The 23,497-nt window shown below is 45.3% G+C and overlaps 1 protein-coding gene across 2 annotated transcripts in view; it reads left to right on the top strand.

The window, feature by feature from the left end:
• The first annotated feature begins 10,228 nt into the window (after nt 1-10,228).
• Nucleotides 10,229-23,497, top strand: part of TBKBP1 (TBK1 binding protein 1) — an 82,601-nt gene continuing 69,332 nt past the window's right edge. Inside the window, exon 1 of one of the 2 annotated variants that reach the window (XM_056548086.1) lies at nt 10,229-11,134. In XM_056548086.1, the coding sequence (XP_056404061.1) occupies nt 10,895-11,134 (240 nt within the window). In that variant the 5' untranslated portion in view covers nt 10,229-10,894. Of the gene's footprint in view, nt 11,214-23,497 lie in introns of both variants that reach the window. The other variant, XM_056548087.1, reaches the window with a different exon arrangement.

The raw sequence follows: 23,497 nt of genomic DNA, 5'->3' as shown, positions 1-23,497 counted from the left end.
TCCTATATAAATTCCAATGAACAACAGACATTGTACACCTTGACATTTTGTACAAACACATTATATACATTTTATTACAATACACAATAACCATTATAGTACACCAGCATAAGTATTTACTTGCGCAAAAAGAATGAGCAAAAATATATTACTCTAACGGTATATACATATTTTCATTGTACCGCTCCACAGTCCTGGTACATTGGGAGTTCTTAGAAAGGAATCATGACTAAAAGCCGGGCACATACACTTACGCAAATGGTTACAAATAAACTTCTTGACAAGTTCGTCAGGCACTTCTTCTTAAACGTTGCATAACCTATGGAGAACAAAAGTACTTCACAAGGAAAGTTAGTGATATACAGTAGAATTATCACAGGTAGACTCCTTTAACCCCTTAACGATGCAGGACGTATATTTACGTCCTGCGCCGGCTCCCGCGATATGAAGCGGGATCGCGCCGCGATCCCGCATCATATCGCGTCGGTCCCGGCGCTAATCAACGGCCGGGACCCGCGGCTAATACCACACATCGCCGATCGCGGCGATGTGCGGTATTAACCCTTTAGAAGCGGCGGTCAAAGCTGACCGCCGCTTCTAAAGTGAAAGTGAAAGTGACCCGGCTGCTCAGTCGGGCTGTTCGGGACCGCCGCGGTGAAATCGCGGCGTCCCGAACAGCTGATCGGACACCGGGAGGGCTCTTACCTGCCTCCTCGGTGTCCGATCGACGAATGACTGCTCCGTGCCTGAGATACAGGCAGGAGCAGTCAAGCGCCGATAATGCTGATCACAGGCGTGTTAATGCACGCCAGTGATCAGCATTAGAGATCAGTGTGTGCAGTGTTATAGGTCCCTATGGGACCTATAACACTGCAAAAAAAATGTAAAAAAAAAGTGTTAATAAAGGTCATTTAACCCCTTCCCTAATAAAAGTTTGAATCACCCCCCTTTTCCCATAAAAAAAATAAAACAGTGTAAAAAAAATAAACATATGTGGTATCGCCGCGTGCGTAAATGTCCGAACTATAAAAATATATCATTAATTAAGCCGTACGGTCAATGGCGTACGCGCAAAAAAATTCCAAAGTCCAAAAAAGCGTATTTTGGTCACTTTTTATATCATTAAAAAATGAAAAAAAAGTGATCAAAAAGTCCGATCAAAACAAAAATCATACCGATAAAAACTTCAGATCACGGCGCAAAAAATGAGTCCTCATACCGTCCTGTACGTGGAAAAATAAAAAAGTTATAGGGGTCAGAAGATGACATTTTTAAACGTATAAATTTTCCTGCATGTAGTTATGATTTTTTCCAGAAGTGCGACAAAATCAAACCTATATAAGTAGGGTATCATTTTAACCGTATGGACCTACAGAATAATGATAAGGTGTAATTTTTACCGAAATATGCACTGCGTAGAAACGAAAGCCCCCAAAAGTTACAAAATGGCGTTTTTTTTTCGATTTTGTCGCACAATGATTTTTTTTTCCGTTTCGTCGTGCATTTTTGGGTAAAATGACTAATGTCACTGCAAAGTAGAATTGGCGACGCAAAAAATAAGCCATAATATGGATTTTTAGGTGGAAAATTGAAAGGGTTATGATTTTTAAAAGGTAAGGAGGAAAAAACGAAAGTGCAAAAACGGAAAAACCCTGAGTCCTTAAGGGGTTAACTTGGGAACTTGCCATCCCAGCCTCACTGGTCGAACTGCTTCCAAGGCAGGGACATGTAACCGGGTCCACGGGACTGTGCCTCCTCTAATGGACTCACTCGGGTGTTCCAGTTCATCCGGGACAACGTGGATTTTGTAATGGTGGGGCTGATGGTTACCACCATTTGCACTGCAGCAGCTTGCGCCACTGGGGGAGCAGCAGTTGGTGCCTGTTGGGCCGGCCAAACCTCCTCTGTGGGAGTAGGCCGAGGCACTTCAGTTGGTGTCCGCTGGTTAGGCCAAGCCTCCTCGACCACAGGAGTAGGCCTGGCACATTCACAGAAGACTGGGGTAGATACTTTGGTGCCATGACAGGTACTTTGGGCATGTAGACCTCCTCCTCCTGGACAGCACCTCTGACTTTGGGTGGCAGCAGCCCAGAGGGATTGGCGTCCCAGTTGTCCAATGGGAAGTAGGAAAACGGAATCTGGGTTGGATTCTTCGGACAGGTCACCGCAGCCGCCCACTCTCCTCTCAAGCTCTGTAGAGGAGTATACTCCACGACCTCCCCGCTCTCTAGAGAATGCAATGATGGGGGGGGGGGGGGGGGGAGATAGTCTCTCTGCACTGCCCGACAATTAACCAAGATGGTCCCACCATGATGACACTCCATGAGGGTGCCAAACCCCCGCACTCTGTCAAATTTTATGACCGTTGCTCTGCGACGTTCCAGGGGTGGCTCTCCCTCTCTAGCTTCCTAATGTACAGGGCCTCCAATTCTTTTGTGTCCTGCTGCTGTGCTTGTTGCACCTCATATGGCAGCAGCTTCGGCCCATATCTTTCCATTCTTTGTGCCCTCAACCCCTCTACAATGCACGGGGGGCAATAAAGACTCGGACAACAGTAGCTTTACTGAGGATAGACAGTTGGTAAAGTCTATACAGTTCAGCCACGACCCAAAGAGGTGACCGGTGACACAGAGACCTTAAGGGCTTGCTGGGACTTGTAGAAGGACTGGACAATTGAATGCAGACCACGCTGACTTGACAGATGACAGGGACTGACTTGACTTGGCTCATAAAGCTGTGACTGTATCTTACTTGAATTGATGGTGGCTGCAGGACTTGACTTTGAGGTCTACAACACTCTGGACACACAGACTAGACAGGACTGCACTGGACCTCAGCAGGAAGCAAGAGCTAAGAGAGAAGAGAGAGAAGCTCGACCCAGGACTTATATAGGGGAGACTAGCAGGGAGCCCATAGGTCACTCTTGGGATCACCTGGTCACTGGTACCTCCTGGGTAACAATCACATGACATAACTCTTAAAGATACAACACATTTTATAATACAATATACTGCAGAACATATGTACAGGGTGGAAACAGGTGCAAGGGGCCCTGGGGACACTGAAGGAGGCTGCCTGACAGGACAGCAAGGGTACGGGGCAACATCTCCCGTACTGGGCAACCAAACAACGAATTTAGGTAAGTGACCCCTCTTTGTAAAGCTGGGTGTCAGGGTGTCAGATTCTCTTCAAATAATTCTGCATAAAAACCAAGAAACTTGTATTACTTATTTACAGTACTTATGTATTGTGTATATTCTTACTTATATACTTTGCAGCTTGTATTCTATACCAGGACTGCATTTTTTGTTCTTCTGACTTTAGGGATGAAATCTCCCAGCATTCCCTGCTGTCACAGTGCACAGAATATGCTCCAGTGTTTTGCATTCCAGTAAAGTTTATGAGGACTAAACTATTAGGGGAGATCTATCAAAACCTGTCCAGAAGAAAAGTTGCTGAGTTGCCCATAGCAACCAATCAGATTGGGGGGGGGGGGGGGCTGGGGAAAGATTTGTGTTTTGTACAAAATATCTACATAGATAGTTATATAAATAGATGAATACATATTATGAGATAGATATATATGAGATACAACAGTTTATCCTTGAACAACAGTTTGAGGGTGCATATTGTTGTGCGAGATGTGTGCGAGTTGCTCATTTAGAAGCCCAGATCCTGCATCTAGAGGGGCGACTGGCAACAATGAGAAGCATTAACAACATGGAGAGGAGTCTCGTGCTCACTGAGCAGGTACTCTCGGGAATAGAGGTGGGGGAGGACAGTGGGACGGAGTTGCAGGACAGTCAGGCAGTTAGCTGGGTTACAGTTAGAAAGAGGGGTAGGGGAAAAAGTGTCAGGGAGGCTAGTCCTGATCTGGCACACCCCAACAAGTTTGCCCGCTTGGCAGATGAAGGGGATGCCATTTCAGAGCTAGCAGTACTGCAGCAGGATACCACCTCTGACCGCCAGGGGGGTGTCTGCTCCAGTAAGGAGGGAGGGAGGAGTACAGGGCAGGCCAGACAGGTACTAGTGGTGGGGGACTCAATTATTAGGGGGACAGACAGGGCAATCTGTCACAAAGACCGGGATCGCCGAACAGTGTGTTGTCTGCCTGGCGCACGAGTTCGGCACATCGCGGATCGGCTTGACAGGTTGCTGGGCGGGGCTGGAGAGGACCCAGCACTCATGGTACATATTGGCACCAATGACAAAGTAAGAGGTAGGTGGAGTGTCCTTAAAAATGATTTCAGGGACTTAGGCCGCAAGCTTAAGGCAAGGACCTCCAAGGTAGTATTTTCTGAAATACTACCAGTACCACGAGCCGCACCAGAGAGGCAGCGGGAGATTAGGGAGGTAAACAAGTGGCTCAGAAGCTGGTGTAGGAAGGAAGGGTTTGGGTTCATGGAGAACTGGGCCAACTTCACTGTCGGTTACCGGCTCTACCGTAGGGACGGGCTGCACCTCAATGGGGAGGGTGCAGCTTTGCTTGGGGAGAAGATGGCTAGAAGGGTGGAGGAGTGTTTAAACTAGGGACTTGGGGCGAGGGAACCCACAGCAAAGAGGGGGAAGATAGTGTAGATAGAGAGGTGGGAATTATAAATGTACCTGGGGGTGGAGCGGAGGGAGGGGTTAGAATAGTTAATAGGAATAGGCTTCATAGGAAAATAAAACTTACACCCTTGAATCCCATTAACCCCAATAACATAAAGGATGGAAATGAAAAAGTGTATGTTCACAAATGCCAGAAGCCTAGCAAATAAAATGGGGGAGCTTGAGGCCTTGATACTGGAGGAACATATTGATATAGTTGGGGTCACTGAGACATGGCTGGACTCCTCGCATGACTGGGCTGTCAATCTGCAGGGGTTTACATTGTTTCGCAAGGATAGAATGAACAGAAAAGGTGGTGGAGTCTGTCTGTATGTAAGAAGTGGTATGAAAGTCAGTGTGAACGATGCCATAGTGTGTGATGATTCTGAGGAGGTGGAATCACTGTGGGTAGAATTACAAAAGGAGGGAAATACAGAAAAAATAATATTTGGGGTAATCTACAGACCCCCTAATATCACTGAAGAGATAGAAGTTCGGCTTCATAAACAAATAGAGAGGGCCGCCCGGGCAGGTACAGTGGTAATAATGGGAGATTTTAACTATCCAGATATAGATTGGGGTCCGGGGTTGGCTAAAACTACAAAGGGGCGACAATTCCTAAATTTATTGCAGGATAATTTTATGGGCCAGTTTGTGAAGGACCCAACAAGAAGTGATGCCTTGTTGGATCTGATCATTTCCAACAACGCAGAGCTGGTTGGTAATGTAACTGTGAGGGAAAACCTTGGTAATAGCGACCACAATATAGTTACTTTTGACTTAAAATGTAGAAAACAAAGACAGGCGGGGAAGGCAAAAACATATAACTTTAAAAAGGCAAACTTCCCTGGGCTGAGGGCTGCACTACAGGACATAGACTGGGGGGAGGTGTTGTCAAATATTGATACAGAAGGTAAATGGGACATCTTTAAATCAACTCTAAATAACTATACAGCTAAATATCGTATATACTCGAGTATAAGCCGACCCGAGTATAAGCCGAGACCCCTAATTTCAACCCAAAATCCCAGGAAAAGTTATTGACTCGAGTATAAGCCTAGGGTGGGAAATACATCATCCCCCCTGTCATCATCCAGACCCGTCATTAACATCCTCATCATCATCACCGCCTGTCATCATCCAGACCCTCATCATCATCACCTGTCATCATCCCACACATCCCCCCTTCATCATCCCCTTGTCATCATCCCCACCCCCCTTCATCATCCCCTTGTCATCATCCCCACCTCCCTTCATCATCCCCTTGTAATCATCCCACACCCCCCCTTCATCATCCCCTTGTCATCATCCCCCCCCCTTCATCATCCCACACCCCCCCTTCATCATCCTCTTGTCATCATCCCACACCCCCCCTTCATCATCCTCTTGTCATCATCCCACACACCCCCTTCATCATCCCCTTGTCATCATCCCCACCCCCCTTCATCATCCCCCCCCCCCCCTTCATCATCCTCTTCTCATCATCCGCCCTCAGTGGTCTTCTACCTGCGGACCTCCAGAGATTTCAAAACTACAACTCCCAGCAAGCCCGGGCAGCCACCCGGCTGTCCGGGCTTGCTGGGAGTTGTAGTTTTGAAACCTCCGGAGGTCCGCAGGTTGAAGACCACTGCGGCCTTCGACATCATCCAGCCCCCTCTCACCCCCTTTAGTTCTGTACAGTACTCACCTCCGCTCGGCGCTGGTCCGGTGCTGCAGGACTGTCCGGTGAGTAGGTCGTCCGGTGGGATAGTGGTTCCGGGCTGCTATCTTCACTGGGGGCGCCTCTTCTCCGCGCTTCCGGCCCGGAATAGAGGCGTTGCCTTGACAATGACGCAGAAGTACGTTGGTAATGAACGTACCTCTGCGTCGTTGTCAAGGCAACGTGACTATTCTGGGGCCGGGCCCGAAGCGCTTAGAAGAGGCCTCCCCGGTGAAGATAGCAGCCCGGAACCACTATCCCACCGGACGACCTCCTCTCCGGACAGTCCTGCAGCACAGGACCAGCGCCGAGCGGAGGTGAGTACTGTACAGAACTAAAGGGGGGTGAGAGGGGGCTGGATGATGTCGAAGGCCGCAGTGGTCTTCAACCTGCGGACCTCCGGAGGTTTCAAAACTACAACTCCCAGCAAACCCGGACAGCCGATGGCTGCCCGGGCTTGCTGGGAGTTGTAGTTTTGAAATCTCTGGAGGTCCGCAAGTTGAAGACCACTGCGGGTCGAGAGTTCACTCGAGTATAAGCCGAGGGGGGTGTTTTCAGCACGAAAAATCGTGCTGAAAAACTCGGCTTATACTCGAGTATATACGGTATATACCAAAGGGGAACAAATATAAATGATTAAAACTAAATCCTACATGACTGACAAATGATGTTAAAAGAGCAATGAACAACAAAAAAAATAGCCTTCAAAAAATACAAAACTGTTGGGTCAGCGATAACATTTAAACAGTACAAAGAGCTTGATAAAATCTGTAAAAATTTTATTAAAACGGCAAAAATTCAAAACCAGAGACAGGTGGCCAAAGAAAACAAAACTAATCCTAAATATTTTTTTAGATATATAAATGCAAAAAAACCAAGGACAGAGCATGTAGGACCCCTTAATAATGATAATGGGGAGGTTGTCACAGGCGATCAAGAGAAGGCGGAGCTACTGAATGGGTTCTTTAGTTCTGTATGGAAAAAGGAGCTGACATTGGCCAGGTCAGTGCTGGTAACACATCATGTACAGGTCAGTGCTGATAACACATCATGTAATGTACTGAACTGGCTTAATGTAGAGATGGTACAAGGTAAGTTAAGTGATATAAATGTAAGCAAATCCCCAGGGCCGGATGGACTACACCCAAGAGTTCTTAGAGAGGTAAGTTCAGTAATATCTGTACCCTTGTTCATGATATTTAGAGATTCTCTGGTGTCAGGTATTGTGCCAAGGGACTGGCGCAAGGCGAATGTGGTGCCAATCTTCAAAAAGGGCTCTAGGTCTTCCCCAGGAAACTATAGACCGGTAAGTCTAACGTGCATTGTGGGTAAATTGTTTGAAGGACTTATAAGGGATTACATACAGGAATACATAGGGGATAATAGTATTATAAGTGATAGCCAGCATGGGTTTACTAAGGATAGAAGTTGTCAAACCAATCTAATTTGCTTTTATGAAGAGGTGAGTAGAAGCCTTGACAGAGGAATGGCTGTGGATATAGAGGGGGGCTGTGTATATAGAGGGGGGGCTGTGTATATAGAGGGGGGGTTGTGTATATAGAGGAATGGCTGTGGATATAGTGTTTCTGGATTTTTCCAAAGCGTTTGATACTGTCCCTCATAGACGTCTGACAGGTAAGTTAAGGTCTTTGGGTTTGGAAATTTTCATTTGTAACTGGATTGAACACTGACTCATGGATCGTACCCAGAGAGGGATGGTCAATGATTCGTACTCTGATTGGTCCCCGGTTATTAGTGGTGTACCCCAAGGTTCAGTACTGGGCCCGCTGTTGTTTAATTTATTTATCAATGATATAGAGGATGGTATTAACAGCTCTGTTTCTATCTTTGCAGATGACACCAAGCTTTGTAGCACGGTACAGTCTATAGAGGATGTGCATAAGTTACAAGATGACTTGGATAGACTAAATGTCTGGGCATCCACTTGGCAAATGAGGTTCAATGTGGATAAATGTAAAGTTATGCATCTGGGTACTAATAACCTGCAGCATCGTATGTCTTAGGGGGGATTAAACTGGCAGAGTCACTGGTAGAGAAGGATCTGGGTGTACTTGTAGATCACAGACTACAGAATAGCATGCAATGTCAGGCTGCTGCTTCCAAAGCCAGCAGGATATTGTCATGTATCAAAAGAGGCATGGACTCAAGGGACAGGGACATAATACTCCCCCTTTATAAAGCATTGGTACGGCCTCACCTGGAATATGCTGTTCAGTTTTGGGCACCTGTCCATAAAAGGGACACTGCGGAGTTGGAAAGGGTGCAGAGACGCGCGACTAAACTAATATGGGGCATGGAACATCTTAGCTATGAGGAGCGATTAAAGGAGTTACAATTGTTTAGTCTTGAGAAGAGACGTTTAAGGGGGGATATGATAAACGTATATAAGTATATTAATGGCCCATACAAAAAATATGGAGAAAAACTGTTCCAGGTTAAACCCCCCCAAAGGACGAGGGGGCACTCCCTCCGTCTGGAGAAGAAAAGGTTTAGTCTAAAGGGGCGACACGCCTTCTTTACCGTGAGGACTGTGAATTTATGGAACGGTCTACCTCAGGAACTGGTCACAGCAGGAACAATTAACAGCTTTAAAACAGGATTAGATACATTCCTGGAACAAAATAACATTAATGCTTATGAAGAAATATAAAATCCCATCCCTTCCCCAATATCGCGCCACACCCCTACCCCTTAATTCCCTGGTTGAACTTGATGGAAATATGTCTTTTTTCGACCGTACTAACTATGTAACTATGTAAGATAGATATGAGATATATTAGATAGATATGAGAGATATTAGATATATATATATATATATATATATATATATATATGAGATAGATAGATAGATATGAGAGATATTACAGCAACAGGAGAATACAGCAGCCTGCTGTGCTATTCACACAGAGGCATATACACAGTGTAGGGTCCGTCCCAGAATGAGGTCACCTTACTGTGGTGGGACGGTCCACGCTATTTGGCACCAAATTTGCAAGCTAAGTACCTCATATTTTCATAGTTTCATATCTTCATTTATTGCATTACAGCTGTATAGCTTTTCATGTTCTTTCTATATACTCATGTTTTATCTATATACTAATGTTTCATCTATATCTTTGTGCTAGCAGTGTGCTGCTGTATTCTCCTGTTGCTGTATATTTAGCCCAGCCGCTTGCACCTGCAAGCCAGGTTTTCACAATAGTTTGGATCAATAGCGCTGGCCAATTTATCCTTTGGTTGTATGAGAGATATTAGATAGATAGATAGATAGATATGAGATAGATAGATATGAAATAGATAGGAGATAGATAGATGACATCCCACATGTTCTGTATATAGTATATACACTGGATATAGTAGAGCTCTATCAGTATAAATCTGTGCCCTGACAACACATCTGTTTTGGGCACTGATGCTCTGTTCAGCATCATAGACCACAATGTAGTCGGGATGTAGATGGGCTGTATATGAGATGTATATGGGATGTATATGGTATATATATGAGATGTATATGGGATGCATATGGTATGTATGTGGGCTGTATATGGACTGTATATGGACTGTATATGGGATGTATATGGGATGTATGAGATGTATATGGGATGTATGAGATGTATATGGGCTGTATATGGGATGTATATGGGCTCTATATGGAATGTATGTGGGCTCTATATGGGATGTATATGGGATGTATTTGGGAAGTATGAGATGTATATCGAATGTATATGGGCTCTATATGGGATTTATATGAGTTGTATATGGGCTGGATATGGGCTGTATATAGGCTGTATATGGGATGTATATGAGCTGTATATGGGATGTATATGAGTTGTATATGGGCTGTATATGGGCTGTATATGGGCTGGATATGGGATGTATATGGGCTGTATATGAGATGTATATGGTGTCAGCATCTCTGGGATGTATATGGGCTGTATATGGGCTGGATATGGGATGTATATGGGATGTATATGGTGTCAGCATCTCTGGGATGTGAGGAGATCTGTGTCTTCCAGGATCCCGGAGCCTGTGATTCAGAGGAACTGATGTCATTGTGTCACGGGGTATGCAGCCTGAATGGAGAGGAGAAGAGGAGGTCTCTGGGAAGAGGAGGAGGGAGCATGGTGATACAGCAGGACAATACCAGACAGACCTGATCATAACAAGCCGGATGGACCAGCACGGCCAGACAGGGCACCTTCCTGGGCATCGCTGCTAGTGGGCAATGTACGACATGCAGTGTTCAGCTCCTCATTTGCTCCACATCCTTCCATGTCTCTTTTCCAGTCCACATCAGGCCCCCCGGATTTTACATGTGCAATAAGGCACCATAGAGGAGTTGACCCCTTTTGGCTATTCTGCAGATCTTTCTAGGATATGGCGTGCTGCCCAATGCGTGCCCACAAGTTGCCGTGACTACTCCTCATCTGCTGTGCCCAAGACACCGGACGGCGGCGTCCATAACTTCCTGCGACAGTGGACGCCCCTTGTGTGTGGGACCCGTCCAGAGTAACGCTGCCGTCCTCACAGGACGCCGAGTGCAGAGGGCTCCGCGCCGCTTGGCTTCTCCCACTGCACCTGGACATGGACTCAGTGTTCGGTGATGACATCAGCATCATTGCCCAGGAGACATTGGCGCAAGAGGACGAGGAGGAGGAGGACGACGACTGGGTGGACAGTCCCAACACTGACCAGTCCGGGGACATGTGCTCCGCTTCACACTTTGCTTTAATAACCGCATATGGTGACATCAAGGAGCGGCTCAGTACCCTGGAGAGGGAGAATGCCACCCTGCGCAGGAAACTCAAAGTCTATGAAATCAAGGTGGGCACTGCCAGCTTCTCACCCACTGCTGCCATGTAAAGAGGCACAAGCTGAGTCTAGAACTCAGTGTAGAGGTCATGTAAGTATAAAGCAGTGTGTTCCAAACAGTGTGCCTCCAGCTGTTGCAAAACTACAAATCCCATCACGCCCGGACAGCCAAAGGCTGTCCGGGCATGATGGGATTTGTAGTTGTGGAACAGCTGGAGGCACACTGTTAGGAAAACAGGATAGTGTAATATAGTGCAAGCCATGATGGTGGAGGATCATGTAAAAAGACAGTGGTCTCCAAACTGTTGCAAAACTGCAACTCCCAGCATTCCCGGACAGCCAAGGTCCAGAGTTCGGACACCACTGTTAAAATGCATGTAGAGATAACAGCCAAGGGCTGTCCTGGTGTGCTGGGAATTGTAGTTCTGCAACAGCTGGAGACACACTGTTTGGAAAACACTGGTGTAAAGGATAGTGTAATATAGTGCAAGCCTCGCTGTGGGACATAAACAACATATAGATGGTGAAGGATCACATAATAAGACAGTGGGCTCCAGACTGTGGGCCTCCAGATGTTGCAAAACTACAACTCCCAGCATGACCGGACAGCCAAGGTCCACAGTTCGGACACCACTGTTATAAGGCATGCGGAGATAACAGCCAAGGGCAATGCTGGGAGTTGTAGTTTTGCAACAGCTGGAGACACACTGGTGTAAAGGATAGTGAAATATAGTGAAAGCCTCGCTGGGGACATACATGACAGATAGATGGTGAAGAATCATGTAAAAAGACAGTGGTCTCCAAACTGTGGGCCTCCAGATGTTGCAAAACTACAACTCCCAGCATGACCAGACAGCCAAGGTGCACAGTACAGACACCACTGTTAGAAGACATAAGATAACAGGTATATCACACAGCTGTAGCATCAGATATATACTCTAGATCAGTGGTCTTCAACCTGCGGACCTCCAGATGTTGCAAAACTACAACTCCCAGCATGCCTGTACAACCAAGGCCATTAGAAGACATACAGAGATAACAGGTATATCATAAAGTTGAAGCATCATATATATACTCTAGATCAGTGGTCTCCAACCTGCGGACCTCCAGATGTTGCAAAACTACAACTCCCAGCATGCCCGGACAGCCAACGGCTGTCCGGGCATGCTGGGAGTTGTAGTTTTGCAACATCTGGAGGTCCGCAGGTTGAAGACCGCTGCTCTAGATCAGTGGCTTTCAACTTGTGGCTCTCCAGCAGTTGCAAAACTACAACTCCTGGTGGCTATTTGAGCATGCTGGGAGTTGTAGTTCTGCAACAGTTGAAGAGCCACAAGCTGGAAATCCCTGCTCTAGAAGTTATGTGATAAAATCAGTGATATCTTCCATGGTATATGTTCTGAAATCACTTCCCGTATTATACAAGATAAGGATGTAACATATCTTTACAACCTGTGCAAGATCCTTATAAGATGAGTTAATACTGTATAAGTCTTGTGTATACCACCAATGTATTTTATCACATTACTCCTCCATCTTGTAAGGCTGGGGCCGCATCACTTTTATAATGCACATTACTTTATGCACATGCCTAACTTTTTAGACATTTACACGTTAACATAACCTAAAAACAAAGTGATAATAATTTTCTTAAAGTTGAAGAATTCAATGTCCGAAAACAAATAGCAGATTTGTTTAAAGGGGTACTCCGGCCCTGGCATCTTATCCCCTATCCAAAGGATAGGGGATAAGATGTCAGATCGCCGGGGTCCCGCTTCTGGGGACCCCGGGGATCGCTGCTGCGGCACCCCGCTATCATTACTGCGCAGAGCGAGTTCGCTCTGTGCGTAATGACGGGCGATACAGAGGACGGAGCAGCGTGACGTCATGGCTCCGCCCATCATGACATCACGGCCTGTCCCCTTAATGCAAGTCTATGGCAGGGGGCGTGACGACTGCCACGCCCCCTTCCCATAGACTTGTATTGATGGGGGCGGGCCGTGACGTCACGAGGGGCGGAGCCGTGACGTAACGATGCTCCGGCCCCTGTATTGCCCGTCATTACGTGCAGAGCGATCTCGCTCTGCGCAGTAATGATAGCGCGGTGCTGCAGCAGCGATCCCCGGGGTCCCCAGAAGCGGGACCCCGGCGATCTGACATCTTATCCCCTATCCTTTGAATAGGGGATAAGATGTCTAGGGGCGCAGTACCCCTTTAACATATGGAACCACATGTTTTTGCCTTTCTGGCTATATATATATATATATATATATATATATATATATATATATTTATATATATATATATATACACACATATATATATATATATACATATATATACCAACATTAACAAGGAAAAGTGTAGTCAAACGGATGGCATGCACTTCTGCACCATGTCTCACCAACCAAAGTCTATAGGTACGTCAGAGGTTTCAATGCAATTTTCATCCAACATATACACTCGACAAATAGTACAAATGTAATGTGAACCAGCCCATGCCATATATATATATATATAAGAGATCACATCACATTTGATACCCGAGGAGGGATTATGTAACATATTTAAAGGGATTATCCAGGGAAATTTTTTTTTTTTAAATATCAACTGGCTCCAGAAAGTTAAACAGATTTGTAAATGACTTCTATTAAAAAAATCTTAATCCTTTCAGTACTTATGAGCTTCTGAAGTTGAGTTGTTCTTTTCTGTCTAAGTCCTCTCTGATGACACGTGTCTCGGGAACCGCCCAGTTTAGAAGCAAATCCCCATAGCAACCCTCTTCTAAACTGAGCGGTTCCCGAGACACGTGTTATCAGAGAGCACTTAGACAGAAAAGAACAACCTTTAATTGCCCTTCATCTTATCAATGTTATAACTTGAAATATAATCCCTCATGTATCAAATATGATGTGATGTGTATATTCTATATTGATAAGATAATGAGTCGGACTGTTCTTGTTTTTCTTTTCTTTAAAAGTGTTATTCTAAGTGGCATACCTTCACGTACAAAAAAAAAATATTGTAGAAGTATTTTCTTTTCTTACCCATTGTTAAAAATGGAATATAAAAATAAAAGAGGGCTAATATAATACACAAGTTTTCATATGTAATTGCCCCCCATCATATCAATGTTATAATTTAACATCTGTATATTATAATAGCCTTGATCTTATAAGGCCACAAAATAAAAAAAACACAAAAAAAGGGGAATTTGCGCCCCTAGTGAAGGTCATTTTAGGAGTGATAAGAGTGGTAAATAGAGATACACTCACCAAGTCGGGTTGTGCTCAGAGCACAACACCTAATCTTGCATATTCAAAAGTTCCAGACCCGCAGACATGGTCTTCTGGTAGCAGTCTCGCTGTCCCAGTTCGAAACAATTGAAGAAAGTGGAAAACTTGGCCGTTTCTGGACAGTGAAAGACTAGAAAATCTGGTATATTCCTTTAAAACTGATTTATTAAGCATATACACAAGCAATGCGTTTCTGGTCCATACCGGACCCTTCATCAGGCGGAGTGATAGAATACACTCAATCCTTGGCACAGATAACACGTAGAGGCCTTGACCACACGGACGGATCCGACGCGTATTTTACGCTGCAGGTCCGCCGCCGATGGACCCTACAGTGCTGAATCCATCTGTGCCTGCTCATAGCGGCAATCCGTTGTGATGTGCTAATTGCAGTGCGCATGTGCAGTATACTCGTACACATCGGGGCTGCTCTCGGCCTAGCTCAGGGAGCAGGGGGAGCGGCCGCGATGTGTGCGAGTATACTGCGCATGCGCATGGCGACTAGCACATCACAGGGGATTGCCGCTATGAGCAGGCACAGATGGATGCAGCACTGTGGGGTCCATCATCGGCGTAAAATACGCTGCGGATCCGTCCGTGTTAACGAGCCCAAATGTAGCGTATAATAGACCGTATTTTCAATGCACCCTACATAGGCTCTCTAGCTGTTGCAAGACTACAACTCCCAGCCAAAGGCTGTCAGGGCATGATGGGAGATGTAGTCTCGCAACATCCGTAGGACCACAGTTTGGAGACCGCCGCTATAAGGCTAAGTTTCCACTTTTTTTTTTTTTTTTCAAAAACTCCCCAAAAGAGCATAAATGCCACATGGCGTTTTTGGTTTTTTTTTTTTATGAAAAATTTAATAAATAAATACCATAGCCAGATGTTAGCTAAAAGTCAATAGTGCAGTGTTTCCCAACCATGGTGCCTCCAGCTGTTGCCAAGCTACAACTCCCAGCATGCCTGGACAACCTTCGGCTGTCCAGGCATGCTGGGAGTTGTAGTTTTGTAACAGCTGGAGGCACCCTGGTTGGGAAACACTGCAATAGTGGTTTATAAAGCCCCAAACCTATTTGGCACTTTTTTTTTATTCACTCATCTTTGGTGTTTTTCTGCATTTTTGGACATCTTTGGACAAGCTGGGAGTTGTAGTTTTGCTAATGCTAGGGGAGATGTGAGCAGACAGTATACTGAGGGAGGGGGCGGAGACCTGCACGGTGAGGCCACGCCCCCTCCCTTTGAGAGGAATTCAGACTAGTGAGCTAAATTAAAAGTGTAATAAATAATAAATAAAGGTGCTAGACACATAATAATTAGATGTACATGGTCAGGATTAGGTATTGAGTGATATATAAAAAAATAATAATAATTTGTTGGATCTGACGGGTACGCTTTAAACACTATTCTCCAATCTGTGACACCCCAGCTGCTGCAAAACTACAACTCCCAGCATAACACAAGCGTTCAGGTGCATTCTCTGAGACACTATTCTCCAACCTGCGTTTCTCCAGCTGTTGCAAGACTACAACTCCCATCATGCCCGGACAGCCTTCAGCTGTCAGGGCATGATGGGAAATGTAGTCTTGCAACAGCTGGAGAACCACAGGTTTGGGACGAGAATCTAAAAGAAGGAAAAACAACAATCGATTCATGATCTCTTCTTGTGGGAGATTTATCAAAACCTCTGCAGAGGAAAAGTTGCCGAGTTGCCCATAGCAACCAATCAGATCGCTACTTTCATTTTTGAAAAGGACTCTATAAAATGAAAGCAGCGATCTGATTGGTTGCTATGGGCAACTCAGCAACTTTACCTCTAGACAGGTGTTGATAAATCTCCCCTATTCTCCGTCACCGCTCCTGATATATGGTAAAGGACACGTATAGGCGATGCTGATCAGTAATATTAATTGTACAAAAAAAAGATAATTAAAAGTCATAATAAATCACCTGGTATATTATATGTTTCTAGTGTCACATGTTCCCTTATGAACACATATGAACATTATGGGGGAGATTTATCAAAACCAGTGCAGAGAAAAAGCTGAGCAGTTGCCCATAGCAACCAATCACATTTCTTCTTTCATTTTTGCAAAAGGCCTCTGCAAAATGAAAGCAGTGATCTGATTGGTTGCTATGGGCAACTCAGGAACTTTTCCTCTGCACAGGTTTTGATAAATCTCCCCCTATGTGATTAGGGATCATATCGGTAACACACAGGAATTCTGCAAATAGTCAAGAGAGGTCACAGAGGGAATATAAAGCATCAGATAACATGAAGGACGCTGCTAAATAGATGATTATTGATATTGATTATTGGTAAAGGAAAGTAGCAGGACAGATCCGAAATCAATGAGAAAGATGATGGGGTGAGAGGGCAAGCTAAAGACACACATGGGTGCAGTGCGAATGCCCTGAATTAGGGTTTCCCAACCAGGGTGCCTCCAGCTGTTGCAAAACTACAACTCTCAGCATTCCCGGAGAGCTTGAGGCTGTCCGGGCATTCTGAGAGTTGTAGTTTTGCAACAGCTGGAGGCAAATTGGCTGGGAAATGCTTCCAAAGAGATAACAGCAGTATACAGATAGATCTGGGAGGGGAGGAGTATAACTACTATAAATCCTGATTCCATAGAGATAGCAGCAGTATACCGATGGAGCCGCAGGAGACGTGTATAAGTACTATATACCCTGGTTCTATAGAGATAGCAGCAGTATACAGATAGAGCTGAGAGAGGAGGTGTATAACTACTATGAATCCTGATTCCATAGAGATAACAGCAGTATACAGATAGAGCTGAGAGAGGAGGTGTATAACTACTATAAATCCTGATTCCATAGAGATAACAGCAGTATACAGATAGAGTTGGAGGGGGGAGGGTAGAACTACTATATATTCTAATACTATAGATATAGCAGCAGTATACAGATAGGGCTGGAATGGAGGGTATAACTACTATATATCCTGATTCCATAGAGATAGCAGCCAATAAATATATTGGTCACAGAGGAGTCTATAATTATAAATGAGGGCACAGAGGGATCTACAAATATATATGGGGGCACAGAGAGGGGTTTACAAATATATATGGGGCACAGAGAGGGGTCTATATATATATGTGTGTATATATATGGGGCACAGAGAGGGGTCTACAAATATATATGGGGCACAGAGGGGTCTACAAATATATATGGGGCACAGAGGGGTCTACAGATATATATGGGGCACAGAGGGATCTACAGATATATATGGGGCACAGAGGGATCTACAAATATATATATGGGGCACAGAGAGGAATCTACAAATATATACGGGGCACAGAGGGATCTACATATATATATATATATATATATATATATATATATATATGGGGCACAGAGAGGGATCTACACAAATATATGGGACACAGAGGGATCTACATATATAATATATGGGGCACAGAGAGAGGGATCTACAAATATATATGGGGGCACAGAGAGGGGGTTTACAAATATATATGGGGTCCAAATAAATCCTCCTGAGGACTAGAACCGTCCATCAGGGTAGTAGAAAACAGTGTCCCAACTAGCACCATATACTCCAAAGAAATAGGGAAACACTCCAAAATTATAATGAAAATATAAACCAACTTTATTGAAGTACACACAGTATAAATTGTATTAAAATGACACTCACAGGAAATAGATCACGGAATACATGCAAAAAGGTAGGCCAGTAAAAAATTATGAACAAGGAAGGTATCACACCCTATATTCTACCATGTAACCTGTAACAATCCTAACAATGGGAGTACATAGGCAGAAAGGGAAATAGACACACCGTAAATAATACACAAATATATGATGAGTCTTACCAAATAAACATGCAATACCCCTACATATGTTTCGCTCCGTTGAGCTTCCTCAGGGGGCACGGACAGTGGCGTAGCGTGGGTTGTCAGCACCCGGGGCAAGGCAAGTTATTTGCGCCCCCTAACCTGTGGATTTTAGCCCACAATAGTAGGCAGCTCCCCCACATTAGGTCAGCATTTCCCCCACAATAGTAGGCAGGTTCCCCACAATAGTAGGCAGTTCCCCCACAATATTAGGCAGCTTCCCCCCACAATATTAGGCAGCTCCCCCCACAATATTAGGCAGCTCCCCCCACAATATTAGGCAGCTCCCCCCACATTTGTAGGCAGCTCCCCCCACACTAGGTCAGCAGTTCCCCCACAATAGTAGGCAGCTTCCCCCCACCCCACAGACATACAGCTTCCAGCCATATACAGTGTACGGCTGGAGGCTGTATGTCTGTACTGCTGCCCCCACAGTGATCCGGTCACCGCTCCTCCCGCCCGGGGTCACATCTACTGCTATGGCCTATGGACCATAGCAGTAGGTGCCGGGACCGGGGGAGCGGTGACCGGAACACTGAAGAAGATGACGTGGTCACTTACCAGGCCCCGGCCAGCGCGCGTCCTCCTGCGATGATCCTGCGGTCCTCCTGCGTCTCTATGGTTGTACGCACGGGACGTCAACCATAGAGGCGGAGAAGCGAAGGACCGAAGGAGGACGTGCGCTGGCCGGGGAATGGTGAGTGACCGGGGGACATCCTTATGTCCCGAAAAGATTTTTCGGCACACAGGGATGTCCGGTATAGGAATACTTCTTTTTATGTGCCCGGGTCGGCTCCCGTGTGTGGCTGCAGGCGGGGGCCGACCAGAGCATATAAAACCTAATACTGTATACTAAAAACCAGGGGGCTGTTGTGAAACTACAACTCCCAGCATGCTCGGACAGCCTTTGCCGGTCCGGGCATGCAGGGACTTGTAGTTTCACAACAGCTGGAGGCCCCCTGGTTTTTAGTGTGCAGTATTAGTTTTTATATGCTCTTGCCGGCCCCCGCCTGCAGCCACACACGGGAGCCGGCCTGGGCACATAAAAAGAAGTATTCCTATACCGGAGAGCGTGCCCCCCCAGATGTTGCGCCCGGTGCGGCCGGCCCCCCCTGCACTCCCCACGCTACGCCTCTGGGCACAGAGGGATCTACAAATATATATGGGGCATAGAGGGATCTACATATATATGGGGCACAGAGAGGGATCTACAAATATATATGGGGCACAGAGAGGGATTTACAAATATATATGGGGCACAGAGGGATCTACAAATATATATGGGGCACAGGGAGGGATTTACAAATATATATGGGGCACAGAGGGATCTACAAATATATATGGGGCACAGAGGGATCTACAAATATATATGGGGCACAGAGAGGGATTTACAAATATATATGGGGCACAGAGAGGGATTTACAAATATATATGGGGCACAGAGGGATCTACAAATATATATGGGGCACAGAGGGATCTACAAATATATATGGGGCACAGAGAGGGATTTACAAATATATATGGGGCACAGAGAGGGGTTTACAAATATATATGGGGCACAGTGAGGGATTTACAAATATATATGGGGCACAGTGAGGGATCTACAAATATATATGGGGCACAGAGGGATCTACAAATATATATGGGGCACAGAGAGGGATCTACAGATATATATGGGGCACAGAGAGGCCTAATAGGAGACAGACCTAAATGCTATTTAGGACATTCAGTAGCCCAGGGAGCAATCATGTATCGGTACACCTATAGGAATACTTAGTGTGACTGCAGCCTTTATAAAGAGATGCCATATAATAATACTGAATAATATCTATACAGCCACAAATGCCCCTGATCAGATCTTCACAATTTGTGGCTCAGTGCAGGTGATGTCAGAGTTTTTTGCGTTCTATATATACAATTACATGAAGCTTTTGTGTACAGTCTCTGTTTAACAGAAGCCATGACACTTTGTCAGATCAGATGTCCCAAATATACCAATAGTGCCCCATGGAAGCGTTAGTCCATCAAGGTCCTGTTGTATGGACAGAGCCTGAGTTTCTTACCATTTCCAGGCAACACTGATGAGTCCAGGGCTTGACAAATTTGTTATAAATCTAGAAGCCAGCAAAAGAAGTTAGGAGAAGGATACTGCTCGTTATATGATCAGTCATTAGTGTCCCCTCATCTCCCTCTGTGTCACAGTCATTAATGTCCCCTCTCCCCCTGTGTCACAGTCATCAATGTCCCCTCATCTCCCTCTGTATCACAGTCAATAGTATCGTATGCCCCCTGGTGTCAGTCATTAATGTCCCCTCATCTCCCCCTGTGTCAGTCATTAGAGTCCCTTCATCTCCCTTGTGTCACAGTCATTAGTGTCCCCTCATCTCCCTCTGTGTCACAGTCATTATTGTCCCTTCATCTCCCTCTTTGTCACAGTCATAAGTGTCCCCTCATCTCCCTCTGTGTCACAGTCATTAGTGTCCCCTTATCTCCCCGTGTCACAGTCATTAGTGTCCCCTAATCTCCCCCGGTTTCAGTCATTAGTGTCCCTTTATTTCCCTCTGTGTCACAGTCATTGGTGTCCCCTCATCTCCCCCGGTGTCAGTCATTAGTGTCCCCTCATTTCCCCCGGTGTCAGTAATTAGTGTCCCCTCATCTCCCTCTGTGTCACAGTCATTATTGTCCCTTCATCTCCTTCTGTGTCAGTCATTAGTGTCCCCTCACCTCCCCCATGTCACAGTCATTAGTGTCCCCTCATCTCCCCCATGTCACAGTCATTAGTGTCCCCTCATCTCCCCCGGTGTCACAGTCATTAGTGTCCCCTCATCTCCCTCTGTGTCACAGTCATTAGTGTCCCCTCATCTCACTCTGTGTCACAGTCATTAGTGTCCCCTCATCTTCCTCTGTGTCACAGTCATTAGTGTCCCCTCATCTCCCTCTGGGTCACAGTCATTAGTGTCCCGTCATCTCCCCCATGTTACAGTCATTAGTGTCCCCTCATCTCCCCTTGTGTCACAGTCATTAGTGTCCCCCATCTCCCTCTGTATCACAGTCATTAGTGTCGTATGCCCCCCTGTGTCAGTCATTAGAGTCCCCTCATCTCCCTTGTGTCACAGTCATTAGTGTCCCCTCATCTCCCCCATGTCACAGTCATTAGTGTCCCCTCATCTCCCCCGGTGTGACAGTCATTAGTGTCTCCTTATCTCCCTCTGTGTCACAGTCATTAGTGTCCCCTCATCTCCCTCTGGGTCACAGTCATTAGTGTCCCCTCATCTCCCCCATGTTACAGTCATTAGTGTCCCCTCATCTCCCCTTGTGTTACAGTCATTAGTGTCCCCATCTCCCTCTGTGTCACAGTCATTAGTGTCCCCTTATCTCCCACTGTGTCACAGTCATCAGTGTCCCCTAATCTCCCCCGGTTTCAGTCATTAGTGTCCCTTCATTTCCCTCTGTGTCACAGTCATTAGTGTCCCCTCATCTCCCTCTGTGTCACAGTCATTAGTGTCCCCTCATCTCCCCCATGTCACAGTCATTAGTGTCCCCTCATCTCCCCCGGTGTCAGTCATTTGTGTCCCCTCATCTCCCTCTGTGTCACAGTCATTAGTGTCCCCTCATCTCCCTCTGTGTCACAGTCATTAGTGTCCCCTCATTTCAACCTTTGTCACAGTCATTTGTGTCCCCTCATCATCCTCATGTGTCTGGATCATTAGTGTCCACCTCATCACCATCATGTGTCTGGATCATTAGACTCCCCCTCATGTGTCAGGATCATTAGACTCCCCCTCATGTGTCAGGATCATTAGACTCCCCCTCATGTGTCAGGATCATTAGAGTCCCCCTCATTATCCTCATGTGTCAGGATATTTAGAGTCCCCCTCACACTGATCTCCTGTTCTGCCTCCTGTCACACTCCAGTGCTTAATGAGCTGCAGATGTCACGTGACTGCCACAGCCAATTAGCAGCCTTGGTGTCACGTTCCGTACTCCTGAGTACGGAGCGTGACCACTGTAGCCGCTGATTGGCTGCGGTGGTCACCTGACGTCTGCTCCTCAGGTAACAATGTAGCATCAACCGGAGGCAGAACGGGAGATCAGTGCGGGAAAGGCGTCAGGTAAGTTTTTTGTTTTTTAAACGATGGACACCCTTTGGAAAAGACTGACAAAAACCTAGGCGCCACAACAACCTGGCACCTGGGATTTATCAAGCCGTGGATCAGTGCATGTGTAGAAACAAGGGTACATGACCCTGCAACAACAATAATATTAATTATTTCATTATTTATATCTCAATGACAGTATTAAAAAATGTATGTATATATATATATATATATATATCAGTGATATTGGGGGAGATTAATCAAAACCTGTGCAGAGGAAAAGTCGACCAGTTGCCCATAGCAATCAATCAGATCGCTTTTTTTTATTTTTGAAAAGGCCTCCAGAAGTACGACAAAATCAAACCTATATAAGTAGGGTATCATTTTAACCCTATGGACCTACAGAATAAAGATAAGGTGTTAGATAGGGGAAAAGGTGTATAAAGCCGGAATAGCCCTTTAAATTCCTTCATTTCTTCTTCCTTGGGATTTCCTCTACGTAATAGGAAGAAAAAAAAAATATTCTATGGAACTGTATACTATACTGTATATACTTCCGTACATATCTATATGGAGGTCAGATAAGAGTAAGGGATTCTTTTATTTTGTCATGCTGTAGCTATAATTATTTTGTTTTTTATTTATTTATTTATTTATTTGTATATATGTTACAAAAACAGGTAAAGAAAAAACTAAACAAACAAACCCACATACATTAGAACCAATGCAGAGTGTGAACAGATACCTATACACTATGCAAAGTTTAAATGCCGCCAGCCTTCAACACATAATAAATGGTACTACGCACCAAGCAACACATGAAATAATCTCAGCGACACTTTATAACAGTATATATAAGGTCACGTCTCGAGTTAACTTGCATTTATATTTCTTTATCATGTCATGTTATTATAGTCTGAAAAGAGCATTATCCTCCCCCAGCTGTCATCTTCTATGAGGTGATAAACCATTTCTACCGTTTTGTAGTTCTGTATAGAAAAGGCTCTTTTACATTGCATTTTTGCAGTGTCTGGCGCCCTGTATACCTTTAGGGTCTCCACGAGGGTTTGTGCTATTCCATCCAGCAATTACGTGGAAACCAACTGATGAAAG

The sequence above is a fragment of the Hyla sarda genome, chromosome 12 (genome assembly GCF_029499605.1).
Source record: "Hyla sarda isolate aHylSar1 chromosome 12, aHylSar1.hap1, whole genome shotgun sequence".
Taxonomy (NCBI): Eukaryota; Metazoa; Chordata; class Amphibia; order Anura; family Hylidae; genus Hyla; species Hyla sarda.
This window is presented reverse-complemented; position numbering and strand designations above follow the sequence as displayed.